General features: G+C 46.0%; 1 protein-coding gene and 1 pseudogene across 2 annotated transcripts in view; one reads left to right on the top strand and one right to left on the bottom strand.

Annotated features, from left to right (window-relative positions):
• The window catches only part of LOC309806751 (ferritin light chain-like), a 34,429-nt pseudogene extending 26,430 nt beyond the window's left edge, over nt 1-7,999 (bottom strand). The window contains exon 1 of the transcript in view: nt 7,914-7,999. The product of the transcript in view is annotated as a ferritin light chain-like (transcript). The remainder of the gene's footprint in view (nt 1-7,913) is intronic.
• Nucleotides 8,000-15,150: 7,151 nt separating this feature from the next.
• RNF183 (ring finger protein 183) lies at nt 15,151-16,905 on the top strand (the record flags this gene model as incomplete). The annotated part of the gene is made up of 2 exons (XM_082620639.1): nt 15,151-15,262; nt 16,295-16,905. The coding sequence occupies exon 2, from the start codon at nt 16,333-16,335 to the stop codon at nt 16,903-16,905; it is 573 nt and encodes a 190-aa protein (XP_082476765.1). The 5' UTR covers nt 15,151-15,262; nt 16,295-16,332.

Below are 16,905 nucleotides of genomic sequence, written 5' to 3'. Positions count from 1 at the left end.
GGAACATATAGAAAAAAGCAGAAAGATGGATTCAACTGTGCCAGCCACTGAGCCCCCCTCGGTGAGGAGGGGCAGGACGCTCGGCTCTGTCTGTGTGGCCCCCAGGAGCACAGTCCCCAGCCTGGTGCTCACAAGCCTGCTTTCCTCCAGGAAACAGTCACTCCTGCCGTCAGGCAGGTCCATACCTAAGGCAGCTGAGGCCTGGAGAGTCCCTTTCTGATGAGTCCCAAAGAAAGATTTAGCATTCGTCCTCTCTGGCCTCTGCCTGTCCCTGATACCAGTGGCTAACAGCCATCTTCCTTGTCCCCTTCTGCTCCTCTTTGGGGCCACCTCCCCCGTGCTGCCTCCAGTCACGAGGCAGGAGGATCTTAAGCTCGTGCAAAGTGTCAGACCTGAATTGGACTCTCCATTTCCCCATTTAGCTGGATGATCTTGGGAAAGTTATAAAACCTCAGTTTCCTCACTTATAATATGGAGCTTCATAATCAGACGTTTTTTACAGGGCTGTTCTAAGGATTCAACTGTGTTAAATGCCAAGCAAGCTAGTGGGTGCTCACAAATGGCAGCCACAACTCCTTACCACCCGCTCTGTCCAGACTAAACTCTCACACAACACATTTACCACTCCTTCACCCGTTCTCCTTAGATGGTATTTTCTAAACCTTTAGCCATTGTTCAGCTTCCCTGTGATTCCCTAAGTTATGGATCTTTGAGCTCTGAAAGGACAAAGTGGGTGGTGGGAGAGGAAGCTGCATCATTGAGCACCTACAGGTGGCTGAATACATGTATCCTTACTGCAGTTGTGTTATTCTCATGTCACAGATGAGGAAGCTGAGGCCCGGGGACATCCAGTCCTCTGCCCGAGGTTACACGTGTGGGGAAGAAGGGGAGAACTGAGATCTGGGCCTGGGTCTGCCTGACTTTCCTCCTCACCCCTTTGCCTCTGCATGATGTCACAAAGTTCATTTTAGAAATTTGTAGGCCATGACATTATGTATTTTCTGGACCAGTTATTAACTTTTTGGCTCCAAGGAGATCCTCCTGGCCAGGTGCCTGGGAGCAGTAGACAGGTGTCTCGGGGAAAGTCCTAGCAAATCCTGAACTATTAGTGCTACAGGTGAGCCTTTCTTCTAGAAGGAAGACAGAAAATCCAAGGGAGTGGTTGGGAGGGGTCCCAGGAAAGGGGAACAGCGGGAACATATGTGAGAAAATAGAAGGGCTCTGATGAAGTAGCCCAGTTCTATTACCAATAAAATTGTTTCCCAGGCTTCCCTGGTGGTGCAGTGGTTAAGAATCCGCCTGCCAACGCAGGGGACACGGGTTCGAGCCCTGGTCCAGGAAGATCCCACATGCCGTGGAGCAACTAAGCCCATGCGCCACAACTACTGAAGCCCATGCGCCTAGAGCCCGTGCTCCGCAACAAGAGAAGCCACCACAATGAGAAGCCCGTGCACTGCAATGAAGAGTAGCCCCCGCTCGCCACAACTAGAGAAAGCCTGCGTGCAGCAACAAAGACCCAACGCAGCCAAAGGTAAATATAAATAAATAAATAAATGTTTCCCTACACTCTACACATGCTTGACATAAAAATTCCTTATCTGTGCATTTTAAGTAGAAAATAGATTAATAAATCCAAATGTATTATAGGATTTTTCAGTCTTATATGCTCTAATCACGTACTCTCAGCACCTAAGATACAGGCTGCTAAAATGCATTCATTTGTGCATTGAACACTTCATTTTAGAGGCTATTCCTCTAAAATCATATAAAGGAATTTTCCAAAGACACTTGACTTTTTCTTTGTTTTTTTCTTTTTTCTTTTTTGGACACAGTGCACGGCATGCAGGATCTTAGTCCCCCTACCAGGGATTGAACCCACGTTCCCTGCAGTGGAAGCATGGAGTCTTTATCACTGGACCACCAGGGAAGTCCAAGTTTTTTCTAGGAAAGTATATAAACCCTTGGAATCTGGTCAATTATATTTAAAATTTTTTAAATTATATATTTACTTATGTAAGTTGAAAATATTTATATATTTAAGGAAAAATGCATGGTGATTATTAATGACCTTTTTATTTATTTTTTGGCAGCTTACACTATCTTATAAGAGGACCTTTATTTTTACTAAGAGGTTAAAAATAACCTGGAAAAGAGTGATTATTTTCTTTAAAATAGCTACCAGCAAGTCCTGTGATGCAGTGAATATCATCAGTATCCCCAAAGTATCAGACAAGTCCCCATTATCACTATCTTCCTGAACAGTGATTTTTTTTTTTTCTTTTTTGTGGTACGCGGGCCTCTCACTGTTGTGGCCTCTCCCGTTGCGGAGCACAGGCTCCGGACGCGCAGGCTCAGCGGCCATGGCTCACGGGCCCAGCCGCTCCACGGCATGTGGGATCTTCCTGGACCGGGGCATGAACCCGTGTCCCCTGCATCGGCAGGCGGACTCTCAACCACTGCGCCACCAGGGAAGCCCCTGAACAGTGATTATTAAAGAAGGTTCCCCAGGAGTTCTGAGTTTACAGTCATTGAAACAGAAATAATGTCCGATCTTTTAGCTGTAGCAGCAGAAATGTACCTTCACATGTGTGTTTTCAGCACTGGTATTGAGAGACGCGTTGTTTTCAGTCTGTAACAGCCTTCATTTTGACACAGGAATGGCAAGTATAGAACTCAGGTCACTTGTTTTTTAAATATTTATTTATTTATTTGGCTGCACCGTGTCTTAGTTTCAGCACACGGGATCTTTCGTTGCAGGGCGCGAGCTCTTTGTTGCGGCACAGGCGTCTCTCTAGTCACGGCGCTCGGGCTCTCTAGTTATGGTGCACGGGCTCTAGAGCACGCAGGCTCAGTAGTTGAGGCACAGGGGGCTTAGTTGCCCCACGGCATGTGGGAGCTTAGCTCCCCAACCAGGGATCAAACCCACGTCCCCTGCATTGGAAGGCGATTCTTAACCACTGCACCACCAGGGAAGCCCCCACTTGTTTTTTTTAATCTTTTAACACTGAGATAAAGGAACTTAGCTTTTTCTGAATGGCCTTTTTAAAGCATAATTATCAAAGAACACCTTCATCATTAAAACACAGCAGACTGTTAGTTGTTCCTGAAATGGGCACTTCTTGGCATGGGCAGTCCAGCTAAGACAGCATTCCCAGCTAGGCACAGCCATAAGAATAAGCTGGTTTCAGTGGAGTGTGAGTGGAGGTGATGTAACTTCCACCCTATTAGCTCAAAAGGAGTATGTTTGTCTAGGATTTCCCCTCTGAGTCCCTTCCCACTAGATGGGATGCAGGCTGCCAGCAACAGCTTCAGCTATTCAGATAAGGATAAGATGATGCAACAACAAGAAAGAAGGAAACTGGGGCCCCAAATAACCTCCAGGAGCTGAGCTGTTCCAACAGCCTGACCAGCTGTACTGTGACTTGAAAGAGAACTTCATTCTTTTTAAGCCACACACACACACACACACACACACACACACACACACACACATAAACTTTTAATTCAAGTTTAGCCATCACAGAGTTTCATATGTCTTAAGTTTATAGCTGGCTGAATTTTCTTAAACTGAACACACTCTAGTAACCTAGATGAAGAAGCATAATACATCCAGGAACGCAGATGGCCTCCCTCATACTCCCCTTCAGAACTATCTGCCAAGGTATTTGTAACAGCATAAACTGGTTTTGTCTGCTTTTCTACTTTATATAAGTAGAATCATATTGTAGTAGATGGAAGATATGGCCACAAGCTTCTCCCATCCCTGTATGTGTGACCCTTTGCAAAGTAACTTCTCATTAGTAGATGGGATCTATTTTCCTAGCCCTTGAATCTGTGATGGCCTTTGACTTGGTTTGACCAACAGAATGCAGAAGAACAAATGCTATGCAAGTCTGAGGCTCAGCCTTAGAGAGAGCTTGCCACTTCACTTTCACCCTCTTGGAATGCTACTCCAAGGCTGCCACGTCAGGGAGTGACCTAGGCCCTGTGGAGAAGAACCCAGTACCACCACACATGTGAACAAGGTCACCTTGGGCCTTCCAGCCCTGCCAAACCTGCAGCTGAATGCAGCCATAGATGAAATCAGAAGAGAAACTGCGCAGCTAGCCCACAGAATCATGAAAAACAATAAATTGTTTTAAGACTAGTTTTGGGGACAGTTTGTTATCCAGCAGTAGAGTTAGGTGAAACAATATGTGCGCTTAATTTTCGTCAGGCTTCTTGGGCTCAACATGTTTGTGAGATGGATTGACATTGTTTGATAGTATTCTATTGTGTGACAATATTATAATTTACCCACTTAACTACTGATGGGCATATGGGTGTTTCTAGTTTGGGGCTCTTATAGTTAGTGTTGCTATGAACATTCCATTAGTATGTCATCTGGTGAAATATTCAGGCATTGTATTCACTGTAGAACCAGGGGAGGCCATTCTGGGCCATAGGGTAGAGTGCATGATCAGCTTTAGTAGATACCACCTCTTTTCCAAAAAGTTTGTCACAGTTCACATTCCCACCAGCTGTGGAGGACCTTCAGCAGAGTTTCTGTTGTTCCATACCCTTGCTAACACTTTGTGCTCTTAAACTTTTCAAGCCTCAGTTTTAAAGATCAGTGTGTAAATGTTGAAGACTGTACGAGGGAAGTGTCAGCTCTGCGGGCCAACATTAGAAAGAAGCTGGACCAGCTGGTTTTGATTGTACCTTTCTTCCTGATACCTCCAGTTAAGAGGCCAGAATTTTAACAGTAAAACCTTGTATGCTCTATACAAACTACTTTCACAATCATAATTTCATCTGAGTCTTCCAATAAAATAACACTGGTGTCAACTAGCCCTGCATGTCCAGGTGCTGAACTCACAGTCCATCCAGAAATAGTCTTTTGGAAACCAGCCACCTTCACATGACTAATAACCTTGTACACATTTAAAATGGGGCTGCATGAAATGTTGTCCACGATTCACCCTAAGTGAAAAACACAGGTGACAAAACAGCCCCATATAGGCTCATCCCATTTTGGTAAAAATATATCTGCACATATGTCTATACATTCATAGATGAAGGTCTGGAAGAAATAGAGCAAAAATATTAACAGTGCTATCTCTGGGTATTGAGTTTAAAGATGAATTTATCTTCTACTTTATGCCTTTTTTGTAATGAGAATGAATCAGTTTCATTTTAAAAACTTAGTTATTTTTGAAATAGATAACTCATTCACATAGTCATAATCAAGACTGCAAGAGTTTATACATTACAGTCTCTCTCTCATCCACATCTGCCTTCCATCTGGCTCCCTCCAGAGGTAACCAGTGTTACCAGCATCTACTGTACTCTTTCAGAGACATTTCACGCATATACTACAAGCAAATACATAAATTTGTTCTTTCCTTTGTCACTTTTATGATCAAAAACAAGACTATTTTCATTTTGAAGAAAAGGTTGTAGAAGACTATTTTATGATGTGGAAAGATAAGCGGAAAGGCTACAAAACAGTACATAGAGTATGACATATTTTATAATAATGTATGAAAAAAAGTTTGCATTTAAAATACTTATAAAGGGACTGAAAGGCTATGATAAACATACCTTTGTCCAGAAAGAATTTTTCTTTGTTTCTAATTACCATCCGTAGAAAAGTTCTTATTGTGAAACCATAATTCAAGTTTCATACTGAAGATTCTATGACCCATTCGTTTGAACGATGTGATAATTAGGATACAATAATACAATTACAAAAACCACTTTGAGTTGCCTCTCATCCAGAAGATGTTATTTTTACAGTCTTATTTATTGTGGCGAGGGCTTTATGTTAGACCCTTCCCATTGTTTGGGTCCTGAGCTTTATTTTTTCGGTGGTCATCTCTGCATGTAGGATTTTGGGTGAGTTTATTTTCTCCTTAGAGGTGGCAGTGTGGCCTGGTTTTAGGGCGTGGACTCCAGCACCACCATGCCTGGTTCAAATCCCAGTCTGCCTCTTCTTAGCCTCACGACCTTGGGCAAGAGACTTAATCTGTGTCTCAGTGCCGTCATCTGTGAAATGGAGATGGTATGATGGCAGCACCTACTCACGGAGTTGTCATCAGGGATGTCATATGATTCAGGTAGAGCCTCTCGGATAGTGCCTAGCATTGTTCCTAAGTGTCAGTGTTATATTCATCTGAGTTGCCTAATTTCTCCATATTGGACATGTACTACAATAAAAGTTAAAGAATAAACTCCCATGAGAGAAGGGAAACTAGACAGATGTAGAGACCAGCACAAATGAGAAAGTGCCATAGAGAAGAGTGCCAACCATGAGGCCCTGGGAACCCAGAGAGGAGGGAGGGGCCCGGCTTCCTGATTTCGACTAAAAGCCCCATGAAAGGATCCCTCTGTCGGTTTTGCAAGCTGAGCATTCCAAGAGCAGAGATGGACTTTGGCCCAGGAGCCTTCTCTCCGGGAATTTGGAGAAGGCCTTTTAGACCTTCCTGGAAACTGCCCTGGCCCTTTCTTGTACAAACGGCCTCTTGCAACTTTTTGCCACTGTCTTCCTGGCAGCGGTCATGTGGAGAAGGGCTTCAGAGTAAGTGTCAGGACTTACCCAGCTGTGCCTGGCCCAACTCACTCCAAGGACCTTCAGGGGGCAATTACTGCCACCTTGATGTGGCAGCATGTCTGGGGGACTGGAAGACAACGTGCTTCATTCACAGCCCAGCTGGAGGAAGAACCGTCCAATTGCAGTTCTGTGTTTCTAAACACACCAGGTGGCATGGGCAGGAGGCCTGCTGTCCTGTGTCCTCAGCCAGGAACCCTCTGCCTGGGGACAGAGAGGGGAGGGGAAGGCAGATGAAGGGAGAGGAGGAAAGCGCAGGGCTAGGAGCTGGAGGCCCTGGGGTCTAGCCTTAGCTCTGACGTTTCGCACTGATGTTAGCTGGGATAAATTCTTAATTTCATCAAAATCCAGTCACTTCTCACAGAATCCCTTGAATTGATCTGGGAATAACAATGCCAGATGTGACCTGCTTGATAAAAGGAATTATGTGAACTACTTTATATTTGAAAGAATATCTAGATCCTGTAGTTCCTGCTAAGTCTGAGGTAAACGAGGGCTGGGAAATAGTGGTATATCAGTGTTTCTAAATTTATTCAATTGACACATTTTTAAAATAAAATAAAATAATAAAACAGTTCATAATCCTTATCCACAATGCTTAAAATCCCCCCATTCTGGAGACAAAGGTTTTTTTCATTAAATTTGGTGCCAAAACTGACCTGATGGTGCTTATCATTTTGGGTATCAATCTTTAAAATAAATTGCAGAATATTAATGCATTTGACTACCAGGTGCTGCCTCAGGTCTCACTAGTATATGGTAAATGCATCATATTATCTTCCTAAAATATGAAAAATTCTGAATTCTGAAACACATCTGGCCCCAAGGGTTTTGCATGAGGATTGTGACGTGTAAAACAAACTCAGATGCTGCACACAGGAAATGGGGAGGGAGGGACGGTGTCCATTCCCAGGCTGAGATTCACCCAGCCCTGTCTGGGACATCTTCTTCCTGGTGTCAGATCCTTGAGAAGTCTTTAAGAACCTGAAGACAAATGTACCCGGGATGAGTCAAGGAGCATATACTGGGGATATTTTTTTCCTAAATTAGTCCTCATACTTCAGTGTGTCTCTGAATCCCCCTGGAGATCTAGTGAAAATGCAAATTCTGATTCAGTAGGTCTGGAATGGGCCTGAGCTTCTGCATTCCTATCAATCTCCAGGTGATGCCTCTGCTGCTGGGACTGTTCTGGCCTCCGGATAAGCCTAAGACATGGCTCCAAGTGATAACAACGTGGTGCCCCACAGGGAGAGTTGCCCCCTGCCCTTGGCGGGGGTGGGAGCTCGCTCAACACTGATCACCTGACCAAAACCTGCCTCGTCACCGCCTTTTCTCCATCCTCCACTGCCCATTTACTGCCTTCTGCTGCCTCTTCCTCCCCGCGTGGTTCATGCCACCCTCCGCCTCCATTCCCGACCTTGGCTGGGCCTCACCAAGTCTCATGACTCTTCACTCACCCGGTTCCAAGGTACTGCTTAGACGAGGTGCTTTTCCAGCTGACTGACCTCACCTCCGAAGCATGAACTAAGTTAGTTCAACTCTCAAATTCCTGAGATGGCTCACTATCTCTCCTGGGTATCTCCCCGGAAAATTTTCCACTGGTTGCAAAGTACTCCCTCGCCCTGACCACCCAGCGATATTAATGATAATGCATTTGCTCACTAGACAAGCAGTGACCCGGGAAAGGGCCATGGGTTATTTTATTTTTATGTCAATGCTTGCAATGCCCTGACTGGTTTCTTACACACCCTCCTTGCTTCTTTTTAAGTTCTGGATTCCCGGGTTGCAGAAAACTCAGATTTCCTTGTTTTCCAAGTGAATTTTCCTATTGCAAAAATAATACATATTTATTAATAAAAGTCTAGAAAATATAGTTAAGAAGAAAATGGCAATACCAGTAAACTTAGCACGCAGAGATAACCATTGGGACATTTTGTCTCATGGCCTTTCAGGCTTTATATATAAATTTTGTTTTACAAACTCTGGATCATACATATAACATTTTGTAACTCCTTTGCCCCCCACCATTTATAGTATATTGTGACCATTTTCACAGATCAATAAAAATTCTTCTGCAATAGCATTTTAAATAAGGGACTTCCCTAGCGGTCCAGTGGTTAAGACTTCACGCTTCCACCACAGGGAGCGTGGGTTCAATCCCAGGCCAGGAATAGAATGAAGGCCAAATATACATATATTTCTTACTATAAATCACAATATCACACATACCTTTTGGATACTTACAGGGAATTATATTATTATGTAAAAGTGTATAAACTTCTTCATGGTTCGCATGAGTTGCCAAACCAGAAAGCATGGCTTCCAAACTCTCAAATACGAACCAGATCCTTTGGGCTGAATCAGTGTCTTGAATTCTCACTAACCTTAGTTAACCCGAAGTGATACTGGAAAGCAGGGCGTTCTAGGGCTGAGAGGGAATTCCAGGCCACCAGGTCATGCCTTGAGGTATCCCTCTGTCTCCTGCTCAGAAAGAGGAAAAACGCTTAGAGGTCTTTGTTAGGGATCTACAACTTCCCAAAGAACACAGCTATTTTTCAGACAATTCAAGGCTAATCTAAATCCTGCAATCATTTTGGCATTTATTTTTCCAGCCAATATTTATGTATTAAAAATGAAGGGAGGGCTTCCCTGGTGGCGCAGTGGTTGGGAGTCCGCCTGCCGATGCAGGGGATACGGGTTCATGCTCCGGTCTGGGAGGATCCCACATGCTGCGGAGCGGCTGGGCCCGTGAGCCATGGCTGCTGAGCCTGCGTGTCCAGAGCCTGTGCTCCGCAACGGGAGAGGCCACAACAGTGAGAGGCCGGGGGAAAAAAAAAAAAAAAAAGAAGGGATTAGGGGAACTTCCTGGCTGTCCACTGGTTAGGACTTAGCGCTTCCACTGCAGGGGGCCCAGGTTCAATCCCAGGTCAAGGAACAAAGATCCCGCATGCCTTGAGGTGCGGCCAAAAAAAAAAAAAAAAAAACAAATAACAACAAATGAAGGGATTAGATCAATAAGGGAATGGTTAAGTAATTTGTGGTACAGCCATTCAATGAAATATGATACAACCATTAAAAAACTGAAAAAGCTCTTAATGCACTAACACAGAATGATATCTCAGATACATGGTTAAGTGAAAAAAGCAAGGTGTAGAACCATGTATACCAAATGCACATTTGTGTAAAAAGGAGGAATAGGAATACATAGACGTTTTGACATAGGAGTTTTGCTTGTGTATTCATAAAGCATCTTTGGAAAGATACACAAGAAACTGATAGTATAATTCCTTAATTTTTAGGGAAATTAGGTAGCTGGGAGAACAACATTTTCATTGCAAAATGAAACCTCTTGTGCTGAACATGCAAATGTATTACCTCTTCTAAAATAAAAATTTTAAAACACAAAATAAGGGGACTAGGGCATTTGATTACATCATAAAATACAGTTATTTGTGTTTATTCTCCAAACCCCAATTTAAATGGTCAATAAAGGAATAAAAGAAGAGGACCATATGTACAGAGAATAGGAGAGGGAACAAAAGATGGATCGTATGAACACACTTTTGGGAGACAGTGAGGCAACGGCACAGATTTCAGAGTCATACTTGCAGTCTCAGCTCTTTAACTCGCTTCTCATGAGCTCTTGGGCAAATAAACCCCTTACTTGCTTTGAGCTTCTGATTCCTTATCTGTGGAAGAGTAAGGACAAGTCATTTATTTTATGTGATCCATACTGTGCCTTGTGAGAGTGTTGGGAGGATTCATTGTCCCAGATCAGAAGCATTTAATAAAGCACATAAACTGCTATTATTACTTTTAATAATAGTAGCGGGTTTTAGTTAATATTATGTTAATGTTTGTCAGTCTGATAGGAAAAATAGCAGTATCTTATTTAAAATCTGAATTTCTCTAACTATAAATGAGGTTGAACAATTACATATATATTCCACTTGTATTTCTTTTTCTGTGATTTGCCTGATCATCTCTTAATAATAGTTAACATTTACTGCATGTTACTGTGTACCAGGCACTGTGTTATGATCTCTGCATGCATTATCTCATTTAACCTGTGGATCAAATAGGTAAAATTATTATGCCCATTTTCAGCTGAGAAAAATAATATTTAGAGAAATTAATTTGCTCAAGTCTCCATCACTAGTAAGTAGAGTCTGGATTCTGGGCGAGGACTTGACTCTGACCCAGAAATCTGACTTGACTGAGAACCCAGGCTCTTCAGGCTTATGCTTCAGTGACTCTCCCCTAATGGTTTTCCTTTTGGATTAAATAATTTTCTCAATATTTTACAAGTGCCCTTTGTATTTTAGTTGCAGGGCGCAGAGTAGGAAAGGATCGATCTGCGCCGAGGGGCAGAAGTGGCATCAGAGACAACCTGCCTGCCTGTCAACTGCCCATAAGGCTGTGTGTGAGCCAAGGCGGTGCAGTCAGAGGTGATGCAGGAGGCCAACCGGGTGCAGAACAGAGGCCTGCAAAGATGAGTGGACTTCGACCTCCTTAGAGAAAAAGCAAGAGTGACTCACAGGAGGAAGATGAAACCAAAGCTTCCAGGCTGTCCCTGGTAGGCTCAGACAGTCCAAAGGCAGCAGAGGGAAGGGAGAAAATCCTGAGATGGAGAGCTGGCCGACAGCTTCCTGAAGACCATGCAAATGAGGCAAGCCCACAGCCGCCTGGAAACCGGGCCGGGAGAAGTCAGAGCCCAGAGCACATGCTGCAGGGCCGTGCTAGGCAAAGGAGCTGGAGGAGGTGGAGGAGGCGCTGAGGGAGCAGGTAAGGAACCAGGGAGGGTCATGGAGGGACGGCTCACAGGGCCCTGCATCCTGAGAGGCAGCATCGTCCACCGACTGGGTGAACGCTGTCCTGGGAGGCAGGGCTCCTGGGATCATCTTTCAAGCTCAGCCATTCTTTAGCTGTGAAGCCTTGGGCAAGTCACTTCACCATTCTGAGCCTTGATGTTCCCATCTATAAAATGAGTGTAAAAATAGCACGCTACTTATGTATGGAGCATCTGCTGTGCTTTGCTGGGCACATAACAGTCATTATCCCCTCCTCACAGCAAGCTCATAAGGTGAGATCATTAGCCTATATTACAGAGGAAAACAAAGCTCAGAGAGGTTAAGCCATTTGTCTAAGACCTCACAGCAAAGAAGTCTGGTTCCATAGCTGCACACTGTCGACTCCTGATCCTGCTTCCTTCAGCGGCTGGTTTTACAGAATCAAACGGTCTATGCAAACGGAAAAAAATTGCAAAAGGCAAATTATACCATCAAGATGTGAGTCACCACACTTAGATCCTGGCCAGGACTGAGGCCCTTTGTAAACTGGGAAGTCCTATAAAAATGCTAGTTCTTCCCCTCTCTCCTCTGGAGGTTGAAAGTATGGGGGTGATGCTACAGACAATGGATATTTGGCTGACTGACCTGGTCACAGACTGAGGCGATGTTTTTGGGGTGGTATTGGGATGTCCTGGCTTGAGAGTGAGTCGTCAGTGGTTAAGTGGCCAGAGTCCCTCCTGGAGACAGACTCTGAAACCACAGACAAGGCCTGAGGTGACCATGGCAGATAAGGGCCCAGGTGCTGATTCAACAGTGATCATCTCTCCTCTTGAGCATCTCTTTACAGCTCTGGCCATGGAACTTCAGAAAATGGAAGCCTGCTTTGTGGGGAGGGGAAGATCTTTAAGGGTAGTAATACAAGCTTAGTGCAATAAAGTTAGAATTTTCAGGCAAGAGAATGAAAAACAAACAAACTAACAAACCTATAATCTTACCCCCAGAGATAACCACTGTTGACATTTCAGTGTTTGTTTTTCCACACATTTTTTTCCATTGCACACATATATTGAAAAATTAGATTGTACCGTAATATGGTTTTATTACTGGTTCTTTTCACTTAATGACATGTCATGAACGTATTTCCATATCAATAGATGTGTTATCACATCATTTAAAGGCTGCAGAATGTCTCTTTGTATGGATGGAGCAGAATTTATTTAATAAGTGTCCTACTATTGGATAATTAGGCAGTTTTCAATTTTTAACCATTAGAGCCGTGCTTTCTACCCAAATCTTGGCACAGGTCCTGGATTATTTCCACAGGATAAATTACCAGTGGGGGAACTGCTGAATCAAGGTTATGTATATTTTAAGGCCTTTGATAAATACTGAAGGTCTGCTTCTGATACACTCTGGAATTCAGGGGCTCCTCAAAGCTCAATGCAGAAAATTTCATGGCCTCAAAGTCAGCCTTGAGCCTCCCTCTCTCTCAAATCCATTTGAAGGCATAATGCAACCACCTCATATATAGTCTTTACTGGGTGCCAGGCTCTGTCTAAGAGCTTTACCCTCTGAGGCACCACTTTTAGCTTCCTCTTCAGAAGAAACTGAAGAACAGAGAGGTTAAACAGTTCACTTGGAATCACAGCCCTAACAAGCAGTGTGTTGGGAGTCAATAGCCTTGACAACCTGGTTCTAGAATCTATGCTGTCCACTGCTTCTTGGAAAGTATATTTGATTGCATCTGCAAAGATATCTTTCACCCATCCCTTTGATCTTCTCCACCAACGCCTCACATGCATCAAGCCCCACCATCCCAACCTGGACCACGGCTAGAGCCCCTAACTGGTCTTCCATTTCCACTCATCCCTTTCACCCTGTCTTCTGCTCTGCAGCTGGAATGTTACTTTAAAAATGGAAATAGGATCGGGTCACCCCCACCCCCACCCCCACCCTTGCCGGCAAGCACATACATACACACAAGCTCAGCCCTAGAATAAAACCCAGATGCACTCCCCAGCCTCCAGGGCAGCATCTCTGGCTTCTTCCTAAAAGCCACTTCCCCATCCAGACCCACCCACTACACCCCAGTCACCCGGCCTCCTTTCACTTCCACAACGACGGAGCTTTTTCTCACCCTAAGGCTTTGGCACGTGCTGTTCCCTTGAGCTCGAATGCTCTTCTTCCACCCTGCAGGGCTGGATTCTTCTCATCCTCTGGTCTTGGCTTTCATATCCTCTCTCTGGAGAAAGCTTCCCTGGTGATCTCACCTGAAGCAACAAGTCCCCTAAGCCCATTTTCCTTTTTGTCCTTTATGGTATTAATTAAAATTGTGTATTTATTGCCCATCACTCATTAAATGTCTCTTTCCCTCACTAGACTCTAAACGTCATGAGGTCAAAGACCATGTCTATTTTGTTCCCCATTATTTACCCAGTGCCTAGCACAGCACCTGGCATGTGGCGAGCTCTCATTAACTCAATGACTGCTCGTAGAAAGGACGAATTGTCCACAGAAGGAGGCATTCATTGTTGAGGATCTTTGGCAAACTATCCGAGCTTCAGCCAGAGCTGTTCCATCCTCCTCCTGCGTGTCTTCACTTCCTCTTCCCTGTCACGAGGCAGTGACAGAGGTCTAGGGTCTAGAAGGAAACCAGGAAGCCATGGGTGAGAATGTAAACAGGTTTTGCTTCAGGCACCAACTCAGTCAGGGTAGATGATGTCATATCGGGGGCACAAGGGAGACTCGTTACCCCCAAGTCCCCCCTGCACGGTTCCTGGATTCCTACCATGAGAGACTTCTGGCCACGAGGAATCTCCTAGTGAAAGGCAAACACTCACTATCCAGTTAATAACACACATCCAGCAGGTGGACTGAATGGCTGAGGGCTCTACCTTTCTGACAGCAGCATGGTGGTGGCCTGGAAGTCCAGGTGTTGCCACTGACTAGTGGGTGACCATGGGTGAGAGTCACTTCTTGCCTCCCATCTGCAGAGTGAGTGGTTAGGATGGAGAAGAGGTTTTTAAACTTCTTTTTCCTCAGAAGCTCAAGTCTTCAACTTGTTCAGATGACCAATATGAGAAAAGTCAAGTGTTTCTGGTTGAAATAGGGATGTGGGGCTGGAGTGGTCCTCCTCCCTGACTCCCGCTTTTAAGTCCCAAGCATGGTGGGAGGGCTGAGTCTTGGACTCCAAGATCTCAGCAGTCAGTGCCTGCCGGGCTGACCATCTGTGTCATCTAAGGACAAAGAAGGCAGCCGGGCTCGCATGTTCTGGGTGTAGCTCCTTGGGCACATTAAGTGATCGGAAGGGGATGGGAGAGGACTTGTTGAATCTGATATTCAGAGAGTATTCAGAGACTTTAGGCTGTGCAGCAGGTGAACTTCATAGCAATTGAAGGGTAGGGCAGGCAGCCCCTTTGAGAAGGAGGTTTCAGCCACTTTAGAAAAGAAATGAGGGCCCAGGAGAGAGGAAGCCCAGAAGACTCACTTACCCTCTCCACAATCTAGAAGAAGGAAATTGCCACCCCTGCCTTTCCAGGCCGGCAATCCCAGGTCTTGAAGAGACTGCCCACAGTCTCACAGATAACTTGGCTTCCAGGGTTGGTTGTTTGCCACGCTCCAGAGGAACACTGTTTCCTCACCTCACTACCCGCCACCTGGGCAGCTCTCTGGCCTTCGCTGCAGGCAGGTGCGCTCAGGAGACTGCAGCCTGGGCTACCTGGCAGCTCCAGGTGCTGTGTGTACACTGCTATGGAGATGGGCCCCGGGGTTGGTGGTGAGAAAGCAGTCTCCTAAAGCTTTGCAGATCCTGGAGGGGAAGAGGCTGGAGCCTCAGGCCCTTCAGGGTAGTCTGCCTGACAGCCGTAGTGCCAAGGAAGGCCAGGTGGGTGCTCTGGGAGTTTCTAGGACAAAGGGGGGTGGGGGGAGGAGGAGCCAGGGGAGGCCAAATCTTGGGAGGAGGCTCTGGAAGGGCTGATCTGGGCAGGGGAGCCTCTCCATGTTTCCAGGTCAAGGGGAAAAGCCTTCCCAGAGGCCCCCTTGCCAGGCCAGTGCAGTGCCCTGCACAAAGACTGGGCCAGTCGCACTGAGGATTGGCCCTGCAGCCCAAGGGGAGGAGGGAGAGAGGGCCTGGCATTTGCCTCCAGAGGAGGGGTAGACCAGGGAATTCACAAAGCCCATCTCTGGGCTAGTCAGGACCCGAGGCAGCAGGGAGGGAAGTATTTGCCCTGTAGTGGGAAGCACTGACTGTGGCTCCTCTCCCTCTCCCTGGAGCCCAAGAGGCCAAGGGCAATCACGTGTAGCACAAGGAGCATTTTTATCCATTTCCAAAGCCAGGGGGCCGTCTCCTCGCGGGAGCTCGATGATCGTGGGGTGCCTGAGGCCTGGGCCCGGTAGAGGGGATGCTGCAGGAGTGCCACACCTAATTCTACGGCTTAGGGACTGGGTGATCTGAAACAATCGCTTCATTTTTAAATTTTTATTGGGGTATAGTTGATTTACACCTGTTAGTTTCAGGTGTACAGCAAAGTGAATCAGTTATACATATACATATATCCATCCTTTTTTAGATTCTTTTCCCATATAGGCCATTACAGAGTATTGAGTTCCCTGTGCTATACAGTAGGTCCTTATTAGTTATCTATTTTATATATAGTAGTATGTATATGTCAATCCCAATCTCTCAATTTATCCGTCCCCCCCTTACCCCCTGGTAAGCATAAGTTTGTTTTCTACATTTGTAACTCTATTTCAGTTTTGTAGATAAGTTCATTTCACTTCACCTTTGAACCTAAGTTTTTTCATCTGTGAAATGTGGGCGATAATACCAGTTAACAATCCACAGGACACAGCCTAGGGCCAAGTACCGGCACGGAGCTTAATGGGTGTTCCTTTGCTCCTTTTCCCTTTCTGCCAGGACGTCTCCTGCCAGACCTCCCAGTGTCTGGTCTGAGGATGGCGGAGAAGCAGGGCCGGGAGCCGGAGTGCCCTGTGTGCTGGAACCCCTTCAACAACACGTTCCACACCCCCAAAGTGCTGGACTGCTGCCACTCCTTCTGCGTGGAATGCCTGGCCCACCTCAGCCTGGTGACTCCAGCCCGGCGCCGGCTGCTGTGTCCGCTCTGTCGCCAGCCCACTGTGCTGGCCTCCGGACAGCCCGTCACTGACTTGCCCACGGACACTGCCGTGCTCACCCTGCTCTGCCTGGAGCCCCACCACGTCATCTTGGAAGGCCACCACCTCTGTCTCAAGGATGAGCCCAAGAGCCGCTACTTCCTGCGCCAGCCCCAGGCCTACACGCTGGAACTCGGCCCCGGGCCTGGGAGCCAGACTGGGCCCCCCCAGGACGTGGCCCCTACCACCATCCCCAGCCCCAGCCCCAGCCCCAGCCACGACTCTCTGAGGGGGTGTTTGCGCAACCCGCAGTTCCGGATCTTTGCCTACCTGCTGGCCGTCATGCTCAGCGTCACTCTGTTGCTCATCTTCTCTGTCTTTTGGACCAAGCAGGTTTTTGGGGGTGTGGGGTGA

The sequence above is a fragment of the Mesoplodon mirus genome (assembly GCF_964341445.2).
Source record: "Mesoplodon mirus genome assembly, chromosome: 1".
Lineage (NCBI taxonomy): Eukaryota > Metazoa > Chordata > Mammalia > Artiodactyla > Ziphiidae > Mesoplodon > Mesoplodon mirus.
Note: the sequence above shows the minus strand (reverse complement) of the source record. Positions and strands in the feature narration are given on the sequence as shown.